Below are 23,105 nucleotides of genomic sequence, written 5' to 3'. Positions count from 1 at the left end.
TTTTTACAAGAAAAATAAGAAGACGGTGCTACCTATGTAACTTTTTTTTTTTTTTTTGTCAAGGTAAATTTTTATTTATTTTTGTCATAACTTTTATTTTTTGTCAAGGTAAATTTTATTTTTTTGTCAAGGTAAATCTTATTTTTTTATTAATATAATTTTTTTTTTGGTCAAAGTAACTTTTATTTTTATTTTTGGACAAAAATTTATTTTTTTGTCAATGTAATTTTTATTTTTTTGTCATAAGTTTTATTTTTTTTATCAAGGTAACTTTTATTTTTATTTATGTCAAGGTAACTTTTATTTTTTTGTCATAGTTTTTATTTTTTTGTCAATGTAACTTTTATTTATTTATTGTCGGGAGAACTTTTTTTTTGTCAAAATAAATTAATTTTTTTTTTTTTGTCAAAATAACTTATTCTTTTTTTGTCAATGTAACTTTTATTTTTTTTGATGAATTTTTTTTTTGTCAAAGTAGTTTTTATTTATTTTTTTCATAAATTTTATTTTTTTGTAATGGCTTTTATTTTTTTTGTCAATGTAATTTTTTTTTGACGTTTTTTATTTTTTTGAACATAAAATAAAAGAAAAATTACAAAAACCCCCGAGCATGTACTATTCATGCAAGTTACTCCCTTCGGGATTTTGTCTCCCACTTTTTCCCTTCAACTTAGTTCCTCACAAAAACCCCCCGAACCAGAAAAAAACAAAAAAGAGACGAAAGTACCCTTTTCCCCTTTTCTTTCCCACTTACCCTTTTTCTCATTTACCCGTATTTCACCCTTCCTCTTTTACACGTAACGCAGAAGCTCCTCTCACCCTCACGGCCCGAGCTCGATTTCTACCCATTTCTCCCCCTCACGGCCCCAAGATCCTCAACATCTCTCACGGCCGTGAGCCCGTTCCTATTTCATGGTCCCGAGCTCACCCTCACGGCCCGAGATCCTCACCATCTCTCACTTTCTCTCTGCGGCCCTCCCCCCTCCTATCATGCTCTATCTCCCAGGCCCGAGCCCCTTCCTACTTCGTGGGTACAAGTTTTACCCCTCTCTATCTTCGAAGGAACGTCTACCGAGCTCTCTCCGTCTCCCTACAAAAGAAGATTGGGCTCTCAAAATATGTGTCCTAGCCCAAACCCGAGCCCGATTTTTATTTTACCCCAAATCAGCCCTATCTAAGATAAATTTATTTATTTTTTTAATAAAATCATTCGAATTATATTGGCATTGACAATCTGTTGTATTTGATTTTGCATTAAGTTATTTGATTGGATTTGGCATTGACAATGAATCTCTTGTAATATAGCGTTCATTGTACATTCCTTCACATTCCTGATTGAGAATCAAGTCGTCCTGAATAAGAAACCTACGATCTTGGTTTTGAAATATATTGTGAAAACTGAATGATGGATTTTCAAATGAATATTGTGAAATCCGAATGATGCACTGCAATACATAGAACATCCTATAACAACCCTTCATTTCCAACAATTTCGACATCAAAGATCATCAATTCTGGGTCCAATTGAGCTCAAAGAATTCGATGTAAAGGCTGTTTTGTTTGGCTTAGTTAAATTCTTAAATAGTCGGTGATGTAGGACCCTTCAAGATTTGGCATATTGAAAATGAAAACTAAGGACCCCTAAATTGTATTTGATTTGTAATTTTTAATGTACTGAGCTAACTATGGCTATTTCTAGAAATAACGGATAGTTGATGGCAACTTAGTGAAATTTATGGGAATTTTGTATGTTCAATTGTTGTTTTCGTTGATGGAGCCCATTCTAGATAATTGGATTAAGGCTCGGACAATAATGATGATGATGAATTGTTGTTGATGTCAATGATGTTATAAAATGCGGGTCTTGTTGTTTTTCTTTTTTATTTTTTTAAATAAAATAGTGCAGAAATTGTTGTTATCTCAAATGATTCTTGTGAAATTAGACTTCATGTAATTGGCATAAAATTGAAATTAGTTATGTGGATTTATGGAAATTTAGGGTACTTAACTATCATTAGTAATATTATTCACAAATTTAGGGTACTTAACTACCATTTGAGGTATTTGGGGAAAGGGGAGTAGCTACCTTATGGTGTCATGAAACATGGGAGTAGAGCCAACCTGGAAGCTATGTTGCATGGTTCTTCTTTTTTAATGTTGTACATGTTTTGGACATGTATTGACAATTTTACACACATACTGACCTAGATGCTTTTGTAATACCCATTGATCGAAAATATATGTTTGTATCCACAAAGTCATTAGTGTTGTATTCATATAATCTTTGAGTTTGTTTATTTGTGGGGTATAAATTATTTCAAATATTGTGCAGGACAAAAGAAAATGAGTAATAGAAGATTAATTTATTGTATTTGTAGTGGACAACTCCAATCAAATATCGATGGGACTTTGGATTATATTAGTGGTGATGCATGTACATTTATGATTGAAAGTAGAATTAAATTAGATGACCTGCGGAAATACGTAGCAGAGTGTTTCTTGCTAGACATACACTTGATATCATTGAGGTATTTTGTCTCGAGAAATAAAATATTTATTGTGAATCTATTCATTGGTGATGCACATGAAGGCGAGAATAATGTCTTGGTTTATGTATTTGATGGGAGTGAACAAAGGGTTGGAAGTACTTTACATAACCCTAGGGCAATCGAAGAGGCCAGAACCCTCAATCCTCTAATGTTTTTGTCTCTAGTTTCGAATAAAATAATGCACCAAAGTTGCTTAGTTCATGGGATGATGCACTTACCGGTATAGACCAACAATTTGAATTTTTAGATGACTTCCGAAAAGCCCTAAGCAAGATTGCTCTAGCACACCATTTTACTTATCGTTTTCTTAAAAAATGAGGGGTATCACATAAAGGCGAAATGCAAGGGTAATGGATGCAAATGGGAGATATATGCTTCGAAGTTTGGCAGGACGAATGTCTTGAGCATCAAAACATGGAAAAAAAAACACACATGTAATATTGGGACAAGCAATGATATACAGAGAAGAGCATCACAAAAATTTATTGCATCATTAATCAAGGATAAATTAAGCAACACTGAGCAATACAAGGCTAAAGAAATCATGAATGATTTGTCTCGAGATTATGGGCTAGAAATACCCTGATGCAAAGCTTGGTGAGGGAAATAAACAGCCATAAAAAACATACATGGTTCACAAGAGGATGCAAACAACCAGTTACCCGCATATGTAAACCGAGTGGATAGAGACGAATCCTGGTAGTTATGCGACAGGACAAGTATGTGAAGATAGCAGATTTCGTCGAATGTTTTTAAGCTTTTATGGCTCAATACATGGCTTCAAAAGTGGGTGCCGCACACTGATATTTCTCGATGGGACATCATTGAATGCATGATACCTTAAAACTTTACTGAGTGCGAACTCACTCGATGGAGAAGAACAAATGTTTCTTGTTGCATTCGCTATTGTGGATGCTGAAAGTAACGACAACTGGTTGTGGTTTATGAAATCTCTAAAGATTGCTACTGGGACAGATCGTGAAATCAATTTTTTGTCTGATAGACACCCTAGCCTAGTTGATATTGTCTGTCAAGTTTTTGAGAATGTCTATCATGCCTTCTGAGAGCGTCAATTAGCGGAGAATTTCAAGAAAGAAGTAAAAGACATACCTAATGATATTAAGAAGGCAGTTGTACAATACTTTGTCGGAGCATGTAGAGCATACATGCTACAAGAGTATTTTGACAATATGAGTGAAATTAGGTCTATTTCTGAGGTCGCATTCAAGTGGTTCATGGAAGCATCGCCAGATCGTTGGGTCACATCACTCTTCAGGGGTAAACGATATAATCAAGTAACAACCAATGTGGTTGAGTCATATGACAAGTGGATTCTAGAAGCACGTGACATGCCAATTCTCCAGTGTGTTGACTTGATTAGAAGACAAATCATGAAACTAATGGCTACCCGCAACTTGGAAGCTGAATCCTAGACCACAACACTTACCCTGCACGCGCAAAAGGAATTGATAAAGATCATAAAGCAATCCCTTTCCGTTAAGGTCACTATGTCAAGTGGAGCAGTGTTTGAAGCAAGGGGTCATCGCATAAATTATAAGGTAAACATAATTGCACGAGAATGTGAATGCCGGGGTTGGTAAATTACGGGCTTGTCCTGCAAACATGCTTGTAAAGCCCTTCAATGGATGAATAGGGATCCGATCGACTATTGTGAAGACTATTTCATGGTTGCAAAGTTTCGTGAAACATTTTCGAACCTATCGTGTCAGTTACCTTGATCGATCTATCTGGGCGTACGTGTGCACAAGTTCTTGTAGATGGAATAAGAGTACTTCCACCTCACTCAAGACGGCCCCCTGGCCGACCTAAAAAGAAGCGCATCGAGTCACATGAAATACCAGTTCGACCTATTCACTGCAGTAGGTGTAAAAGAACTGGTTACAACAAGACAACATGTAAAGCACCCACTTGAAGGCATTTTTTTAGTTATCTTATTTGTTTAGTTTTTTTAAATTGTAGCACCCACTTCACTGTATTGGGTATGCCATTTTGTATTGGATATGCCATTTTGTTGACACATATATTGGATATGTCATTTTTCTCTCTCTTTTTAGTTATCTTCTTTGTTCAGTTTTCCATCATTTTTCTTTTTGGATTGGATATACCACTGTTCTATCTCTTTTCTAATTGGATTGGATATGCCGATGTTCTATCTCTTTTCTTATTGGATATGATACTCGTGGTTAACTTGTTATGCTAATTATGATAATATAATTAGCAATGTAAGACCCGGAACAACTAAGAGGCATAGGGGAACCATCCACGTCATAAGGTCAAAGGCATGAGGTACGAAAGGTCTATTTTTTTTACTAAATGATTTACATTAATTAGGTATTTCTCAGGTGATTGACTATTGCAATTTCTTGTTAATTTTCATTTTAGGAGAGCAATATACTTCATTTTGATGAATCAACTCAAGCCCTAGCAAAATAGATGCTCGATCAATGACATGTACCTCTAGTTCATAAGATCGGGTTAAGTCCATTGATGGATATCGGGGTCTCGCGTATCGATTGCAACCTAATGAGGGCATTTATAGGAAAATGGTGCAAGGACATGAATACTGCAATTTTAAGCATCGGTGAAATGAGTCTAACATTATCTGATGAATGGCAGATATTAAGGATACCCGTAACGGGTGAGCCCGTAACCGGCATCAGGCCTAAAAACTATATTTCTTTTGTCAAGGAATATTTGGGAGATTGCTCTAAAAATGCCACCTCAATGCGTCTAAATCATACATGGTTGAGGAGTAGATTTTGTCAACTTCCAAAAAAAACCCACCAAATTACAACTCACATAACACACACGAGCATATCTCCTCTATCTAGTTGGAACAACAATTTTTGCTGACTTATCTAAAGGATCAACACTTTCAATATAAGTGCATTTGTTTCGAAATTTTGATGAGGTAGGGAAGTAAGCATGGGGTACTGCGGCTCTTGTTTTCTTATATCATTCATTGTCCAAGGTCGCAGATGGGAAAATAATCATTTCAGTGGGTCAGCGACCTTACTACAGGTATTTTTCACTATTTCTATTATATATATTTACAATCTTACAGTTTATGTGGCTTCTTACTTTTATTTCTTTTCTACAGTGTTGGATCTATGAGCATTTTCGAGCTCTAGCTACAAAGTCTGCATTGGTCATCAACCTAGAGATGCCTAGAGCTTGCATTTGGAAGAAACAAGTACGGCACAAAAACATCTCATTTGACCATATCTCGTTCAATATGGTTAGTGATTGGCTTGTGTGCTTATAACGCAGTAGATGATATCTCATTCAATATAGAATGTCTTTCCTTATTATTAATATCTCATGCTTATTTTTGTAGGTGACCTGACAACCGTATGAGGAGTCGCAGGAAATTGTTGAGTACTTCATGTGTCATTCATACCTCATTAGTTTCAACACTGCGGAGTATTATATGCCCGATCGCGTGTTGCGACAATTTGGGAAGATGCAAGGTATTCTTGTTACGCCACCCAAGTGGGATAGGAGGGAGAGGGTCGGTGTACACCCCACAAACTGGACTGTCGAATTGGGTAGGCAGATAAAATATTAGAAACAACAAGAATGTAACGTTGTTAAGCACCTTTAGATAAATCTGGTGGAGTACCTACTGGAGAGTACATGACCTGATACAACATGTTTATGTAAGGAAAAACACCATTTCTCCTCCCATCGCAGTCGCAATCCTATGTATAGCCTTTTGCAAGCCAATCGCATGTATAACCCTATGTAAGCCAATCCCAGGATAATAGATTGGTATAATATTTATTATATGCATTTTTTTATTTTATTGTTTTAATATAATTTAAAATTATGAAATACATATCTGATGGTCAATTTTGTTTGTTTTCACTATCTACTTGCATCGACATACATGTATAGAGTTGCTACAAGCTGCACTTAATAGTGAAGCACTAACCGGAGAATCCAGAGATTACGTACAGGCGGCACATGATCTGCTACTGAATAACACTTCTGTGGAGAGAGGTGTCGATGAGGGTGATGAAAGTGAAAGAGAAGAAGACGATGACAATGGAGAAGAGGATGATGATGGAGAAGATGATGATGATGAGGAGGAGATGACGGAGAAGAGGATGATGATGATGGAGGAGATGATGGTAATAGTGAGCATGAAGATGTGAGAAGAACAAAGCAAAAAGCTGATCAATTTCAAGCGCCGGTGTTGCAAGAGGAATCGAGGTGGAATTTGCGATGGGGGAATTGCTTTTTTTTTTTATTTGGCCTTGGATATGTATAATTGAAACAAATGTTAAGTAAAAAAATGTGGTCGATATTGATCTTCATTCATTTGTATTTTTGAATTTGATCAGTATGTTTGAAACATATATTCGGTAAATGATATGGTTGGTTATATTTTGATGTTGAGTGTGATATGTCTTTTGGGATTTAATATGAATGTTCGAAACTTATGTTCAATGAAGGATATGTTACATAAATGAGAAATCTCTCCTTATTTGCGGTTGAAGGGTATGTTCAATAAAGAGCTCTCTCTTTACATAAATGAGAGATCTCTCTTTACATACTCTTCAATGAAAGGTATGTTCAATGAAGGGTATGTTACATCAATGAAGCATATGTTATATAGATGTTCAAAACAAATGTATTTTTGGATTTTATGATTGATATATATCATTATGTTTGCAACATATCAATCGTTTTGGTGATAAACTATGAAGCCATCAAAGCGAAGTGTAACTGCTTTAAGGCTAACATATAAAAACCACCAAAAGCTATATAACATCATTAAATAGAATTATAAGCCACCACCAAATGCTAACATATGACACTACCAAAGGCTAACATATAAAAACCACCAAAGGCTATATAAAATCACTACATAGAATTATAAGCCACCACCAAATGCTAACATAACGCTACCAAAGGCGAACATATAACATCACTAAAGAGAAACACCTAATTCAGTTCTAACATACAACACCACAAAAGGCAAAAAGCCAAAAAAAAAAAAAAAACCATTGCTTGACAACACTTTGCTCCGGCACTACAACACCACAATCCGACATTGCAACATGTCGCTCCAACAGTACAATTCTTCGCTCCGACAGTAAAGCTTTTGGAGCCACAGACGCTCCGGTAGTATAACAATGCGCTCCGACAGACAATATGCACGCTCTGGCACTAACCTTTCCTCGCTCTGGTAGTAGAGCTTCTGGAGCCACAGTCGCTCCGGCAGTAAACAAGTATGATCCAACAGTATAAACCCATGCTTCGGAAATATGTTCTTCACGCTCCGGTAGTTAGGCTTACAGAGCCACAGTGCTCCGGTAGTTCGTATACATCGCTCCGGCAGTTTGTACCAACGCTCTGGAAGTTGGTATGCACACTCCGGCAGTAAGGCTTCTGGAACCACAATGCTTCGGTGTTCATTATATAGTGCTCCAGCATTAAGGCAAGGCACTCCGACACTATAGTAACAGGCTCCGACAGTTAAGCTTCTGGAGCCATATCGCTCCAACAGTGAGTTCATTCGCTCCGGCGTTGACGGCAGTTTAGAACTACGCTCCGGTAGTAGAGTCCGCAATCCGGAGTTATTTACATGCACTCCGGCAATACTGTATTGCTTCACACCACTTCGGCGGTTTTTCAGTTCGATCCGGCACTATGTGATCTCGCTCCGATAGTATGGTAGATTTCGCGCCGATAGTTTTCTGGAGCTACAGCACTCTGGCGATATTGCTCTTCGCTCCAGCAGTTAGGTCTTTGGACAGCATTTCTATCCAAAAATTTATAACTTTTTACTGTGGGGGGTTTTTTGCGAGGAAAGCTTGTTAAGGGGAAAAAAACATGAGACAAAATTTGGGTGGGGGTAAATTGAGTGAATAGTATATTCGGGGTTTTATTTTTTTGTCATTTTCCCTAAAATAAAACTAGATGGTGGGCTGCTGCTCGAAGCTTGGAACCCATTGAGAGAGGGATAGAAGCGATGACCACCTAGACGACCCGACTGCAGTTGTTCTTTGTGGTAATAATAAAATTATATATTATATAACATTGTCAAGACTGCGTAGTGTGTAAATTAATATTTAACATTGAAGATTTTAAAGATTCCATAAATAACAAATTGGTAGCGTGAACTATTGCACACGTGAAAAAGCAGTCGTCTTCCCACGTGGTGTGCTTGTGTAGGCCCGTTGCACGAGTGCAAAACTCGAGTTTACGAATGACGCATGTGTGCGAGAACTCGTGTTACGAACATCGCATGTGTCCGAAACTCGTGTGACGAAATTTGTTCAAACTCGTTCCATGTTGTGACATCATCAGCAGATTCATGATGTTAGAATCGCCCGAATCGCTTGATTTGTTTATAAAAACGGGCGGTTTCCGGTTTTTACCTAGAATCAACACGGGATGACTGATTCCCTTGTCGAGTCGCCCGAATCTGTGGTGACTCGACGATTTTTCAAACACTGCCTTTAACTGATCGTCCAAAAATAGGACAAGTACCTTAGAATATTATTTTTTCTTTAGGCACATACAGAATGCATATGATTTTGTTTCTTGGTTAAGTTCCCAAGCTGAGGGCACATCTCCAATATTTGGATCCTAAAAGGATTTGTACCATCAGGAGCATACAGCTGTTTAACTTAATTTTTATGGCTCCAATTCGAAACAATTATAGTTCAAAAGTTCTAGGCTGGACCTCCATGCAAAACATGCGCTATAAGGGCTAATTTGGGCCCTCAATAAGGGTTAATTTGGCCCCTTAAAAAGCAATTTCTACGATATTCTTCCCTCAAAATGAAGCATCTCAAATGATTTAGAGAAAATTATAGATATCCTCCTAAAATAAACTTTATAACATCTTATTCTTCAATATTTTTAGCATCACATTTTGGACCCTAACACTGTTTTTTTAATTATTATTTATCCCTTCAATCAAAAAGTCAACAAAATTATGATTGTAATGCCCTTTTCATACCCCCTCTCTCTCTAGATTCCCCTTACTTTCTTTCTATCTCCTCTCTTTCTACCTGCCCTCTCTCTTTCTCTTTCTTTCTCGCTCTAGCCGTCATCTCTCACTCTCTCTCTCCCTCTCCCGCCCTCTCTCTCTCACTCTCTCTACCGCTTCTCTCTCTACCCTCCCTCTCTCTCCCTCTCTTTTTTCTCTCTCTCTACCCATCCTCTCTCTCTCTAGGGTGAACCCACAGTACACCAGCAGCTCCAAGGTCGGCTCAAACTACCTGGAAAGTCTTCGTTAGAATTTCATCAAGAAACAAGTTTGGATATCAGGGCAAGAGGGCCAGTAAGCAACCCTGGTGGTTTTATTGGAAGAAATCGTGAGAGATTGAAAAGGCAGCTTCCTAGGTTAATACTACTATGGAGGGAAAAAATTTAAGGGGTTCAGTGGTCAAAGGCAATGAAACCAGTAGCCATGCTTTTAATTTTGCAGGACCAAAGAGCCTTGCAGAGCTCGAAGGTGGGAAAGTTTCGTATAGCGTTAAAAGCGAGGTTGCTGTACAGGAAGAGAGTGCAAAGTTGAGGAAGGTTTTGTCCCAAGAATCCGTTTGGTTCTATACCTTTTGATGGCCCGAAGAGAGAAGGCGGGTAGAGAGAGGGTAAAGGCATTATAGAGAGAGTATGAAAAGCGCATTATAGTTTTAATTTTGTTGACTTTATGATCGAGGTAGTAAATACAAAAAAATAAAAAAGATTACGTCGTGTGACAAAAAATATTTGGGAGTAAAATATCTAAAAAGTTCAAGGGATATTATAATTTTCCCAATAATTTACAATATATTATATCAATTTAGGAGAGAGATACTCCATCTCAATTACAATAAAGTACATCAACTTAGGAGAGAAATATTCCCTTTATCTCCATTTTTACCTCATTATTCCAAAAAAAAAAGAAAAAATCTTCCATCTAAACAAGTGAATAGATCATTATCTTTAAATGAACTTTCTTCAGCCCCAACCACCCCGATCTTCAACGAACTCCATGGCCCATGCCTTCTCTCTCTCTCTCTCACAAACCCTCAACCATCTCTCTCATTGGAATTTTCAATAAATTTCTTTCAAGGAGCCAAATGGACCCTAAATGAAAATTAATGTTATGTTGTTATAACCCTATAGAAAAATTAATGTCCAATTTCAATAACCATTTATAGAAGGGATTGTTTATCATTTGTACATGAATGTCACAATCATTTCCACTCATTAAATGTCAAATTGGATGGCTTGGTGTAAATCACAAAGTCAGAAATGCATGCTCTCTCTTATTGAGAGCAGTTCCAAAGACGCAGCCTTAAAAATGTGTGCCACCAAGGAACCAATACAGATCATAATTCTCTCTCTGAGCTCATTGAGAGCAGTTTCAAAGATGCAGCCTTAAACCATAGCGAATCACAATCTATATCACAATATCCTTATTTAGTTTACATTATACAGTGAGAGAGAGAGAGTGAGAGAGAAAGAGCGTGGATCTGTGTTTCCATAGAAACTCCTAACCAGACAAGGAGGTGATCTGAGGGCTAACCACTGGGTCTTTTTTGCAGAGAATCTACAGCCATGAGCTCACAGAATTCCTTAGTAGCATCTGCAAATTTCCAAAAGGATATTACTAAAGCAAACAAAAATAAATTTTTTTTTAATGAAAAAAGCAATTTTCCACCCTTTGTTTATGTTGGAAATCAGAACATCTTAAATAAGAACATCTTAAATAACAAAACCGCAATTTGGAAATTACCATGCTTCATGGTGAGAGATGGATCTTTCTCCTTCACAGGTCCGATTACCCTGGCTGGGATACCCGCCACCATGCTGAACCAGAGATGAGAATGTCATAAGAAGTGGTTATCATTTTATCACCAAATATGACATCACAGGTTCATATCGTTTTCCTTAAATTTCTTTATTTATTGCCAGGTGAGAAGGAATTAAAACAATAAATGGATAAATACACTGATTTTCTTTTTCTATTCAACCTAAACTCTTTTATTGTCCTTCAATCCTCCTCGCCAGGGTTTTCTGTTTCCCACCTCATCCACAGCCAATCTTCCCAATATGTGTCTGTGTCTAGAAAACGGTACCAATAGGTAGTCATCTAAAATAAATAGTAATTTCAGTTAGCCTCCCCACCATCTGATCAAGAGAGGATAGCCAAAATTACTGCTCAATATAAGTGCCACCTATTGGTAGCCTTTCTCCTACATCAACCCACACAAACTAACATTTAGCAAAAAATATGGGATCCTTCTTTTCATTGCTAAAATAGTTAAAAATAAAAAGCTTAAATCATAGACATTGTGATTCTCAATGTCAATCCAATATATCCAAATCTTGACATGTTTATCAATTTAACTGATGTTTGAAACTTCGATGAGGGCATCCTAGCTTTCTATAGGATTAATATAAGTTATCTTTGATTAAGAATTTACTTTTTTGTGTTTTGCTATAACTTTTATTAAGGATTTATTTTTTTTGCATTTTTTATAGCAAAACGATGATTATTGGTCTTTTAAATTTTATTTTAGTTCTGTAAGGGTATTTTTGTCTCTGCGGTGTTGTACAGAATTCAGGGTGTAGTTTCGTCATTTTATTATTTTATTTTAGTTATGGGTATTTTAGATTATTCTAATATAAATGAGAATTAGTAAAGTGCAGCTGGTAAGATCCAACCTATTCTTGAAATACACAACTCGCACACACTCCGTTTCAGAAAAAATCAACCCAGCACTTGATTGAAGGTCAAGTGCTTTGTTTCTGAGAATTTTGATAAAGAACCCTAGAAGGGTTTCTAAAATTCTTTGATTGAAGGTCATATAGAAGGCTTGGCAGCACCTCCCCTCCCTTTCAAGCTGATTTTGTTTAAGGGCAGATTCAACCGATTAAGGATTTGAATCTCATTTCCCGAACAATAAAGCAAACTCCTAAATTTGATGCTGATTTACACAAGTTTGTTAATTTAGTTTTGTGGATGGTTATTGGCTATTGTAGATAGTTAACCTTATTTCAATTAAAAGTACTCGAACATATTTTAGGGTCTTGTAGTCAATGTCTAGTGATGCCTGATCTTAGGTCACATCAGACTCTCTAATTCACGCAGCATTTTAGCTACTCAGACAATGACAAAATATAATGAAATCATGATACATAATTTATTCAAATCAAAATTAACAACACAAACAGAAGTTATGGATTGAAAGAAGTGCTTAATTTCTACAAATGGCAACATAAGTGTACCAGTGCGGAGGAACATTCTTTAGAACGAGAGAACCAGCAGTCACAATAGCACCTTCACCAACTCTAATATTACCCAAGATAGTTGCACCAGCTCCAATGAGCGCTCCTCTACCTATTTTAGGATGGCGATCTCCTGTTTCTTTACCAGTTCCTCCTAAGGTTACACCCTGTAAGAAGAAAACCAGATACTAATGCGTCATTCAAAAGTTAACTGCAACGGATGTAGTGAACACAACATCCCAACATATTTTTGACCAACTGTCCGATCTGAGCAGGCGTATGGGCATCTCCTAACGACATACATGGCACAAGGCAAACCACGATGCAGATAATCTTGCTATAGCTGGTGCTAATTCTGGACCAGCAGTAAATACCCCTACCAGCGGGGCCTCCTTGGCAATTTTTTGAAGCTCTCGTCCCATTTTTGGTTTTTTTGGAAGCATGGACAGTAACGTCTATTCTGTATCCTTTTTTTTTTTTTTGGAGTGCAAAAATAAAAATCTATTCTGTATAGGGCTCTATCTTCTTGTATACTTGGTCATTTTTGGAAGCTGTAACGAGCACCCATCTAGCGGGCTGCCAGATTCCTTTTTATAACTTTTTCACACTCAATACAACAAGTTAATTTAAAAAAAAATCCCAACACCAATACATGCTATTTGCAAATTTGATGAGGAAATTATGCATGGAGAAAGAGAGAGAGAGAGAGAGAGAGAGATAGAGAGAGAGAGAGAGAGAGAGAGAGAGAGAGAGAGAGAGGGGGGGGGGGGGGGGAGAGAAGATTTTTGTAATAAAAAAAACATTGTGCTGAATGATCCTCAGTGAACCATGAAAGACCAACACAGCTGAACATAGAAAAAAACCAATGATAACCAGGATAAACAGAGTTGTGTACCTGCATCAATGAAACTTTTTTTTCTACAACTGCAGTTTCTCCAATCACAACACCCGTAGCATGGTCCAAGAAAATCCCTTTGCCAAGTCTGGCAGCTGTATAGTACATAAATCATGACAATCAATAACTTATCACCTCCAGATGCACATTAAAAACAGGACCAGTGGACTAGTTGCTACAGATAGGAGCACAAAATAGAATATTGGAATAGCCATAGCACATCCACAACTTTCAGCATGCATAGGTTACATGCAACGAATGGATTTGGCAAAGTTTGTAATACATAAAGAAGTCATAAGACCAAAACTTTAGGTTACCAAATGAATTCCTTCACTTCATTGAAGCCATTATCATCTAACAGTAACATAAACCCATTTATTCGACACTTGCAAACAAAATAGCTAACTATCCGGCACCAAGTTTGCCTCCCAAGACATCAATAAATATCAAATGTATGGATAAAGATCATAGCCAAGATTTAACTCAATATTCTGAAAACCGTCAGAAGTCATAAATTCTAAATAATACACCTAGCATCGTACATTACCAAAATAACATACCTGGATGTATATCCACGGCAAAAACCTACAAAACACGAAACACGTAAGGACATAAACCTTTTCAAACTTAGAGGAACATAAACCTTTTCAAACAAGACTAATAGACAATTTCCATCAATCAAACTTAGAGGAACATAAACCTTTTCAAAGAAATAATGTAAAAGAAAAGGACACATGTCTCCATGTTACCTAGCTTGAAAGGATAAAAAAAAAAAAAAATTAATGTCAAAGAAAATAAAATACAACCAGAGTTCTCCAAAAAAGGATTGGAATTCATCCCATGCACAAAGCACCTCAACGTTGTCCCTGTCTTAGCAAAGCTAGCAGCCGTAACATTAGCCTATTATGTAATATACCTAATGGAAACCCATAGTTAAAATACAAAAAACAATCTCATCCAGGAAACTTGAATAGCACCAAAGGCACCTACATTAGTATGGACTTAACCGACAACATTAAAAAGCTACGCAAATTCAGTGATGCACCATGAAGAATTTCTGAATTGTCCAATGATAAGGAAAGATTTGGCTGTAGCAAATAGCAAATTAGATAATGCTTAAATGTGCATCTCAAACGTCGCTAACTAGTAATTACTAGAAGGCAGAAGCTCCTGGAAAGCACTCGATTTAAGAAGCTGAAGTACCTTTAGGAAATAGTTTTCATTTTCCAACATCAGTGGTTTCTAGGGAGTTTCCCTAGTAAGAAATTCTAGTACTAAGAGAATTATAGAAAGAAGAATCACCTCACTTATCCGGCTTTGCAATGCTAATGCCAAAACCTTTCGCCCACGATTCCACAATGCATGTGCTACACGATACGACTGTAAAGAATGGTAGCCCTGTCAACAAGCGGACTGACATGTAAAATTTCATGTCACATGTTATTTGAAAGGTTTTGCTAGATGTTTCTGCAAAGTTGAGATGATATAGGAAACCCAACCTACAAAAGAAAAAAAGCTCTTTGCCTACATATAGCACAAATAGAAAAGGCTCAGTTTTCTCTTATTTGATGCTTTTATGATAATCATGCTTGCTTATGCAATATAGTTGATTCGTCTGCAAAAGCTGTATAAATTCCTAAGAAAACTCGTATATCTTTTTTTCATAATAAATAATTGGGAAAATATCTCCATACCCCCCATGTTTAAGTTTTATATCTCAATAGACCCAAGGTTTCAAAACATATATTGGGTCATAAAAATTCTAAGTTTTATATCTTTTAACCCCCTAAGCTAACTTTATCCCCTTTAAACCTATTTTCTTGCCCCAAACAAATATAAGAAAGACATCATTTATAAACACCATACTTTTTCTCTCTCCATGTAATTTTCCCCTAAATCTCTCTCTATCTATTTTCCCACTCTCTCCTCCCATGTCTCTCACTCTCTCTCCCCCGTTAGAGAGACAAAGAGGGTGAATGTTAGAGAGAGAGAAATTTGGGAGGAATATATCACGTAAAGAGAGGAAGGGTTTAGAATGAGAATGTCTTTTTTATATTTGTTAGGGCTAAAAGAATAGTTAAAAGTGGGCAAAGTTAGTCAGGGGATTAGGAGATATATTTTGAATTTTTGGGTCTATTGAGATATGAAAACAAAAAATAGGGGGTACGAGGATATTTCCCCTAAATAATTCTGTTAAAGGAGTAAAAGAACAAAATCAATGGCACGAAACACCTGATGCTGACAAAAATTAAGTCCCCTATCTATCACCAACAACTCCTAGATTAGAAACATATCTCCACTGAAACACTTCCTCATGTTTTTCAAAAAAACTAAAGGGTCTTGGACACACATCCATAACTAGGACATCCAACTCACACCAAGCCCATCTTGCATGGCACATAAGCCAAGAATACACAATTGGCTATTGCATATGCCATGTGGAAAATAGAAAGTGCCGTAGGTTTCAATCTCTTAGATCTAAAGTGATAGCTTCATACACTACCCAGAGATAAGGAGATAGGTAAAGTAATAATTTATGTCGAATTGCTAGGATTTGGCCAAGCAATTAGATGACCAAGGCAGAACCTGCTGACAACATTAATATCCTACTAGCTCCAAGGCAGAACCTGCTGTACTCACTCCAAGGCAGAACCTGCTGACGACATTAATATCCTTAGAGAAATAAGACAATGTTGAATCTCAACAAACATGACAGGTCATTCAAACAAGTTATCTCTACTCCAAAGAGAAATTATAATAAGTCTACTCTGGTAATGCACATCTAACTTTTTGTCCTCTTTTATTGATGATCAGCAATCTGGCTAATTGCAATATGCACTAAAACTCAATCTGAACCAGAAAGCAAGAAAAAAATGAGCATATACAACAATTATTATCCTATCCAATTGTAAGAACTAATTAGCGATCTGCTCTATAACTAGACCGAGAAGAACAATTACAGTTGCCAACAGATTACATGATCCCAAAGGGAGCATATCCTAGATTCACTTCCTTGGATAAAACCTTAATGAGTATCTTTAGGACCCCAAATTTTGGGGGATGACCTCCTAAACCCAGTGACCGACCTAAAAAAAAGGACATCTGCCCCTATATGTGCCTCAAAAAATCTAACATCCTAAGATTGAATAGAAACCGCCTAATTTTTTAGACAGTCAGATCTAAGTGTTTAGGAACTCAAAATTCCATTTTTCCAATTGTCGTTTTACGAGAATACTCATCTAGTGATTCTAGAATGCATGCCAATATTTCATATCGAAAATATCCTCCCAAGTCTATTGCTCGAAGGAAAGTAGCCCTGTGGAAGCACGCTACATGCGCTCAACACAATTTCTTGGCTCTGCCAAATAGATGGGGAGAGTTTAATTTCATTTCCTCCTCTGATGAGCAAACTGCGTAAGTAAAAGAGAGAACACAAACACATGACTTCCAATGATGGAGAATAAGAACATGAAACTATTAGGAGAACAGATTACAATAATTGTTGTATTGCTAATATATTAAAAACATAAACAAAAAATATATGGAAAAAGTTTATATGAGGTTGCAACCTTAAAATGTAGAATTAAGGTGCACCTCAAAAATCCATCATAAATGGTTGTTTTGATGTTGGCAAACCTTCTAATTGACCATCTCAACATCGAGATATATGAATATGAAAAGAAAAAACGATTTCGAGACCTAAAAACAGTGTATCTTGCAACACATTATTTGGACCATCCGTTTTCAATATTTTCAGGTGTTCATAGATCTATTTGATTTGAACTATTTTTGGAGTTTAAGATTTTATAATTAGACATGAAAATAGATTCTCAAGCCATCCTAAGATTTTTGGACATCAAAATTATATTTATGATAAAATTTGGAAGTGTGCCTTAATTTGAAGGTTGCAACCTTATACAGATCACACACAAAATATATATAGCTTGACATTAGTTCTAGATAAAAGTGAAAATATGCATGTTGTTGTCACCTATAAAATGCAAAAGAATATTACTTATAAGGCAATTACTCCTTGATTATAGCTAGAATGGTAAAACTTAGAACATAGATAAAATATTTGATAAAAATGGTACGTACATATTCTTAATATTTCACTTGAACCAATTGATCTGCACATCCATTTACTGGTCCCTCTAAATTACACTAGTCCCTCAAAATTACATTTATTTAAGAAATCCCCTCAAAGAGTTTGACTTTATATTCATAACCATCTTTTTTTTTCTATTTTTTTCCCAAGCCGCCCCTATTTCAGATCTTGAAGGTCTGAAATTTCATCTCTTTTAGCTCATAAACTTACTTCAGACCTTGAAGGTCAAAAGTTGTTCTAACATCAACTTCAGACCTACAAGGTCCGAAGTTGGTTTTTTGTTCACATATATCTACTTCAGACCTTCAAGATCCAAAGTTGATATTCCAGACCTTTTGCTGGTTCCTATTCTAGCAAAACGCCCTGGGGCCTTGGTTTTCGAGCCTTTGCACTTTAAAACTCGTTCCTTACAAAAACTACCTAATGACACTACATCAAATGGACTAGTTCACAATAGGGTTCATGACAAGATAACTTAGTAGTTTTATCAAGAAGGAACCGTAAGGAAACAGGCATGAGTGCATATAACATGTTCTTATCAGGTAAAAGACCTACTTAAGGACTTAAATTAACTTTGAACCTTGAATATCCGAAGTTAATGTATGTGAACAAAAAGTCAAAAACCAACTTCAAATCTTGAAGACCCAAAGTTGATGTTTGGAATAACTTAGGACCTTCAAGGTCCAAAGTAAGTTTATGAACAAAAAAAAATTAAACTTCGGACCATCAAGGCCCGAAGCAGGGGCAATATGGGAAAAAATAAAAATAAAGGGCATGAATGTAACATCAAATTTTTAGGAGGATTTCTTAAATCACAATAATGTAGAGGGACATTAGTGTAAATTTCTGAAAAATAAAGTAGCATTGAGTCTATTAATATTCAAATGTTTACAAAGGCAGATTTCGCCGCATAGGTAGGTCCTAAGAAACCTGGGCGGCCTTAGAGTGTTTTTTATTCTTTTATTTTTTTACTTTTTCTTCAAGTAGGGGTTGGAAGAGAGAGAGAGAGAGAGACGAGCCATATGGAAATGAAGAGAGAGAGAGTCACAAATGCAATGGAGGGAGCGAGAGAGTCATAAATGTGGAGAGAGAAGTATGTGTGTTTTGGAGGGGGAGAGAGGATATTTATTAGAAAGAAAGTGCCATTAGTGTGATGGAGGGAGGGGGCGAGAGAGAGACCAACAGTGCCATAACTGTGAGGGTTGGGGGAGAAAATAAATGTGATACAGAGAGAAGCATGTGAGGGGATTGAGAGATAGAGTGCCATAAATGCGGAGAGAGAGTTCCACAAAAGTGAAAGGGGGAGAGAGTGTGCCATAAACGTAATAGGCCGAGAGAGTGCAATCAATGCGATGGAGAGAGACAAGGTCCACGTGGGAGGGAGGGATGGAGGGAGAGAGGGAGGGGACACGAGCTGCCTGTAAATAACGAAAAGAGAAAGAGAGCCAAAAATGTGATGGAGAGAGAGTGAGAGTGCAAGAAGAGAGCGAGAGAGAGTGCCATAAATGCATGGAGAGAGAGTGCAGTAAATGGCATGGACTTTTCTCTCATTGTTTTTCTCGCCTGCCTAGGCGGGATTTGCTATTATTATTGATCCTAGACCAACACTGTCCAACCAATGAACGAACGGTGATGGATGGTGATGATGATGGAGTGGGACCCACCAGAACATCACATGAACTGTCAGCAGGTTCCAAGCTCGCTCGTCGTCATCCATCCATTGATTGGACGGTGTTAGCTTGGGGCCTAAAACAGGTCAAGTAGAACCCTGTTCCACTTGATCATTCCTCTTATTTACTTTTTCATTTTTGAGAGTATTTTATTTATTTTGTGTTCACCTTAAACAATAAAAAAGTAAGGGACATTCCCAAATTCCATTGTAATTTCGGTGCCAGAGACCTTACGATAACCTGAAAATCTATTGTCACCACTAATTATGAAATTTAAACATCCGTAAATAATCCATATCAAGAAGATCGATAAATACTTGAAATTTTTTGAAAATCTTGAAAATGGGTGGTCCAGATAATGAGTCACAATATATATTATTTTTAAGACTTGAAATCCTTATTTTCATATTCATATATCTCGAGGTTGAGATGATCAATTAGAGGATTTATAGAATCAGAACAACTTTTTCCAATGGGTTTTTGAGGTGCACCTTCTACAGCATAAGGTTGACACCTTACATAAAATTTTTCCAATATATGTATATAGTTGAGTAACAATGACAAAAACTAGAAAGAATCTTGCAGGCCAAATTGAAAGTTTCCCTAGCCAATTCCAAGGAATGGTAAAGCTTCATAACGTCTTTCTATCTAGATCCACATCTCCACAAACATGTTATTTTACGGAGCCTCTCTCCAGGATGACGCCCAAATAGTTACACCTTTCATATAGGTCAAAACTAACTAGACAAGGAATTTCGCTACCTTGGAACTGTTCTGGTTAAGGCCATCCTTCACCAAGGCTTTGGCTATAATCATATGTGTGCAAAATAAATTGATAACCATCATATCAATCAATTTAATTGAATAAACAGAGCTGATTTGATTGAAAATCAATTTTGAAACGATAGAATCATCCCTTTGTGATAAACAACCATCACGTATAAGAAGGCATGGACATGCCATCGCATAGCAATGGGTGCTTTCCTAAAGACCACTTATCATACCCTTGCCATGCATTAAGAGAACGAAAATCAAGACAATCAAGCCAACCAGGATGTTGACCTCCTATTACCCTCTATGTATGGTTTCAAACAATAGGAAAACTGCTTTCAGAGGAAGGTCAGGTAAGGAAGGAATTGTCTTTCAGCCTTTCTTTCATGGCTTAACTCAAAGAAAAGCAAAAGGGATTCAATAAAATGCAAGAGAAAAGAAAGAAGCAACCTCAGTAAAAGCCATACAGAGGATTGGCTTCAGGATATCTGTCCTAAATGAAGTTTCTACATATTCATTGAAGGTTACTTTCGCAAGGAGCATCTGGCTTAGTTCTTAAACTTGTTGGTGCTTTCTAATGTTCCTAGCATGGCCAGCAATGAACTGTAATATTTAATAATCCATGCCACTAAATATCATACCCTAACTCACAAGAGCACACAGCACAAGTTATTCAAATTTTTCGAACATATTCCAAAATGGCTGTCACCAAATCACAATCTCATTGATAATTTTAGTCTATGTCCTACTTTCATAACAAAATCATATATAGACCACAAAACATGCATACCTTTAGGTATAACAAGGCCCAACTATATGATCGGCATGAGGGGTCTCGATCTTTCACTGCCTACAAATGAATACAATTTCAACTTCAAAGCAAGACAATGCATCATTAACATAGAGGCATCTTTGAAATACTCTAAACAGAAACTAATATGAGTGCCAAAAAAGCTGAAAGAAACAGCATCGTATCCAAAAGTTGTGCTGGGCATTACCTGGGCATCCAGGCGAATAGAGTGTCGAAGACCTTTATCGTTCATAAATACATCATCAAAAATGTCCATCAGTTGTGTGGCTAAAAGTGTTGGGTTCTGGAGCCGGTTGGCCAATACAAAACCCAGTGCCCGCTCCAAACAAGAGTGTGATAAAATACTAGCATATAAGAAGCTGCTCAAAAGGGGTTCCTTCTCCGCCTATAACCATTAAAGAGTTCCACATAAATAATTGGTCATTCTCAGTACACATTTTTTAGGTAATTAATATAGTGTAGACTAAGCCTCAAAGGCGATTCAAACACAACTGTAACCAATTTTTTTATAACATAGATAATCAAAAGCTGCACAATAAAATCACAATAATTTTAAAATTCACAAATAAAAACAAACCAAATAATTCCAAAAAACATTTGGATTCACTTGAAATACATTCTTCTTTGCACCAAATCAAATGCATGTACAGTTGCATGTGTTGTGTCAGGGTAATGTGTGTGTGTGTGTGTGCACAGCATGTCTGTACTTGTGCATAAATATATAAATATTTGCTATATTTGCATGCACATGTGATTACAAATATATAAATATGTGTGTGTGTGTGTGTGTATTGGTGGTTGGGGGGGGGGAATTTAACATTTATAGTCCCGTAATTTGAAGCATACACTGGTATGCCTACGACCATTTGGAATTTTCCTGAACATAAATATAACGACTAGTTTCTCTCCTTTTTTTTCTATTATTCTACTTCTTTTGTTTTTTTTTAAAAACATTTTTTTAATAACTTTTTTCAAGCAAATTTTGTTCTTGCCAAGTGTAAAACTTCCAGACTTTTTTCTAGTAATGAAACTGAGGAATTCTTTGCCTGAACGTTTCCAGAAATCAAAAAAGAAAACAAACAAAAAAGAACAACAACCATGGAGTTTTAGGTTCAAAACTCATGCTTACCTTACAAATAAAAATAAAAGTTCAAATTTCAAAAACAAAGTTGATTAAAAGAGGAACCAAATGTTGCATTCTAATACGTGATCAATCACTCAGAACTGAGTCTTAACTAACTCATCATAACATTCAATTGAACAGACCAGATGAGAGCCAATTCAAACTAAACACTAGAAACTATCACAAGATACTTACCAGGTTGATTTTCTATTTAACTGCATCAAATCAAAACAACTAGTCAATAACAAAAATCTTGAATATCAGATAAGAGTTCTGAATTATCCAATAGCTGAAATATTGATTTTTTTAGGAACAGAGACATTAACCGAAAACGATTATTCCATAATTATACACTTTCAAATTACAATAACTTTCAAAAGCATGAAACCTAGTACCTCCAGCCTCGCTTCTGCTCTCATGGCCGCCCAAACAGGGTCAGTTGAAATAAGCTCTCCCAAATCCTTTGAACCCTTACCAGGAGGCTCAGCAGAAGAGCAAGGAGGAGCAGTCACTGAATTAACCCTAGATTTCAGCTCCGTTGCTGAAGCTTTAGCAGCTGCTGCTGCCGCTTCATTTCCTCCAATCTCTAATGGAGTTGAACACACGTTCTGGCCTCTCTTCGTTTCAGAATGGTTCTCCAAAACCCTGGAATTACCCTCAACCTGCAACTCCATTTGGGAAGAAATTCCTTACCCTGAAATCACAGTGAACCAGTACCTTCAACCAGAGAAAAAGCCCTAAAATTACAATGAACCTGGAACTCCATCAGACACTAAATCTCCAAACCTCGAAATAGTGTAAAACTATAAGACCAACTGATAAAAAAACCCAAGAAATACAGTCAACCTGCAACTCCATTTGGTCTCTAACCCCAGAGTCCTGATAATAATGGCATGTGAAAGTCCCAATTTAAAAACC

The 23,105-nt window shown here is 36.7% G+C and overlaps 1 protein-coding gene and 1 long non-coding RNA gene across 4 annotated transcripts; one reads left to right on the top strand and one right to left on the bottom strand.

Moving 5' to 3' along the window:
* Positions 1–803: 803 nt before the first annotated feature.
* On the top strand, positions 804–6,971 carry LOC110008571 (uncharacterized). Of its 2 annotated transcripts, none has more exons than XR_016041199.1 (4): positions 804–5,591; positions 5,671–5,808; positions 5,908–6,040; positions 6,468–6,971. It is a non-coding gene; the product is annotated as an uncharacterized LOC110008571 (long non-coding RNA). The 2 variants fall into 2 exon arrangements; XR_016041198.1 differs by having other exon boundaries at positions 5,908–6,314.
* A 3,734-nt stretch (positions 6,972–10,705) lies between these two features.
* Positions 10,706–23,105, bottom strand: LOC18424083 (serine acetyltransferase 2). Of its 2 annotated transcripts, none has more exons than XM_011630574.3 (10): positions 23,034–23,105; positions 22,583–22,881; positions 21,252–21,449; positions 21,044–21,103; positions 15,007–15,102; positions 14,265–14,289; positions 13,705–13,799; positions 12,810–12,976; positions 11,314–11,387; positions 10,706–11,163 (listed from the first exon to the last, which is right to left on the bottom strand). In XM_011630574.3, the coding sequence occupies exons 2-10, from the start codon at positions 22,859–22,861 to the stop codon at positions 11,099–11,101; spliced, it is 1,059 nt and encodes a 352-aa protein (XP_011628876.1). In that variant the 5' UTR covers positions 22,862–22,881; positions 23,034–23,105; the 3' UTR covers positions 10,706–11,098. The 2 variants fall into 2 exon arrangements, with proteins under 2 accessions (XP_011628876.1, XP_088703675.1); XM_088847549.1 differs by having other exon boundaries at positions 15,007–15,084.

The sequence above is a fragment of the Amborella trichopoda genome, chromosome 9 (genome assembly GCF_054954075.1).
Source record: "Amborella trichopoda isolate Santa Cruz 75 chromosome 9, AtrichopodaSantaCruz75HAP2 v2.0, whole genome shotgun sequence".
NCBI classification, from domain to species: Eukaryota; Viridiplantae; Streptophyta; class Magnoliopsida; order Amborellales; family Amborellaceae; genus Amborella; species Amborella trichopoda.
Note: the sequence above shows the minus strand (reverse complement) of the source record. Positions and strands in the feature narration are given on the sequence as shown.

Bases quoted from the DNA above. Each gene is read 5' to 3' on its own strand.
- LOC18424083 (XM_011630574.3), bottom strand. From the start codon at position 22,861: ATGGAGTTGCAGGTTGAGGGTAATTCCAGGGTTTTGGAGAACCATTCT. The intron at 21,450-22,582 runs GTACTAGGTTTC...TAATGGTTATAG, and splicing joins GAGCAGAAGCGAGGCTGGAG to GCGGAGAAGGAACCCCTTTT. The intron at 21,104-21,251 runs GTAATGCCCAGC...ATTCATTTGTAG, and splicing joins CTATTCGCCTGGATGCCCAG to GCAGTGAAAGATCGAGACCC.